Source organism: Lipotes vexillifer, unplaced genomic scaffold (genome assembly GCF_000442215.2).
Source record: "Lipotes vexillifer unplaced genomic scaffold, Lipotes_vexillifer_v1.1 scaffold498, whole genome shotgun sequence".
NCBI lineage: Eukaryota > Metazoa > Chordata > Mammalia > Artiodactyla > Lipotidae > Lipotes > Lipotes vexillifer.
In genome coordinates, this window is record NW_006793744.1 from 1,715,917 (window position 1) to 1,717,092 (window position 1,176).

Genomic DNA, 1,176 nt, shown 5'->3' on the forward strand with positions numbered 1-1,176 from the left:
GTCCAGGGATAGGAAGCTTGTGAGGGCAGCCCCTGGGGGTTTTGCTTCCTCCTCTCCCGGGCTCAGGACTGTTTCTGCTCTGGGGACACGGACTGCATGCTTGGGGGCCCCTCCCCAGGGAGCTCCCTATTTTGGCAAAGCACTAGGGAGGGAGTGAGAGGAGTCTTTTTTTTTTTTTTTTTTTTTTTTTTTTGTGGTACGCGGGCCTCTCACTGTTGTGGCCTTTCCCGTTGCGGAGCACAGGCTCCGGACGCGCATGCTCAGCGGCCATGGCTCACGGGCCCAGCCGCTCCGCGGCATGTGGGATCTTCCCGGACGAGGGCAGGACCCCGTGTCCCCTGCATCAGCAGGCGGACTCTCAACCACTGCGCCACCAGGGAAGCCTGAGAGGAGTCTTTTTGTTGTTGGTCACAGAAATAGTCAGGAATCTTTATCTTAAGTGGTATCTGTGACGTCTTTCATTTAAGTGCCAAGATCTATCACTTTGGTGGCTAATTCTTACAGGATTTCATATAACTCGTGGTCCCATATCAGGAAAGTTGTCTATTTCTGAAGAGATTTGCTGCATTGAGGAGCATTCAGCTTAAGTACAGCAACTTTTGTTGCATTTTTGTTTTTGGAGGACAAAGATAAATAATTGGATTAATAGTCTTGATGGCCAAGTTGACGAACACAGATTTCCTATGGAAAGGTATTTCAGCACTATGTCAAATGTGTTTCAAAAGTAATAGATTTTTTTTTTTTTCCTGCAGGTATCTGGCATTGGCACTCGCAGAATCTCTGCAGGAGGGTCTGTAAAACAGCTACCAAACGCTTACTTTCTGCTTCCACAGGTCCAGAGCGTTCAGCATTCACAAACACAGGTGATTTTAGTAGGACATTTATTTTAAATGCTGATAAATACCAAACTTTGTAGCCTCTACATTTATGTGTCTTACACAGAGTACAGACAGACTTTTTTACCTAGTCAGAAGTGGGATTTTAACATGTTCCACTTTTGGAAAAAATCCTGGTACATATGGAAATAACATATGTATGTAAAGTGTCAGTGAAATCCGTATACTTCTTCTTCTTTTTTTTTTTTTTTTTTAGTTACGGGCCTCTCACTGTTGTGGCCTCTCCCGTTGTGGAGCACAGGCTCCGGACCCGCAGGCTCAGCAGCCATGGCTCACGGGC

The 1,176-nt window shown here is 46.3% G+C and overlaps 1 protein-coding gene across 1 annotated transcript in view; it reads left to right on the forward strand.

The window, feature by feature from the left end:
- TMEM131L (transmembrane 131 like) overlaps nt 1-1,176 on the forward strand; it is a 170,769-nt gene that overhangs the window by 81,907 nt on the left and 87,686 nt on the right. Inside the window, exon 7 of the mRNA XM_007466718.1 lies at nt 753-863. Coding sequence (XP_007466780.1) covers nt 753-863 — 111 coding nt within the window. The remainder of the gene's footprint in view (nt 1-752; nt 864-1,176) is intronic.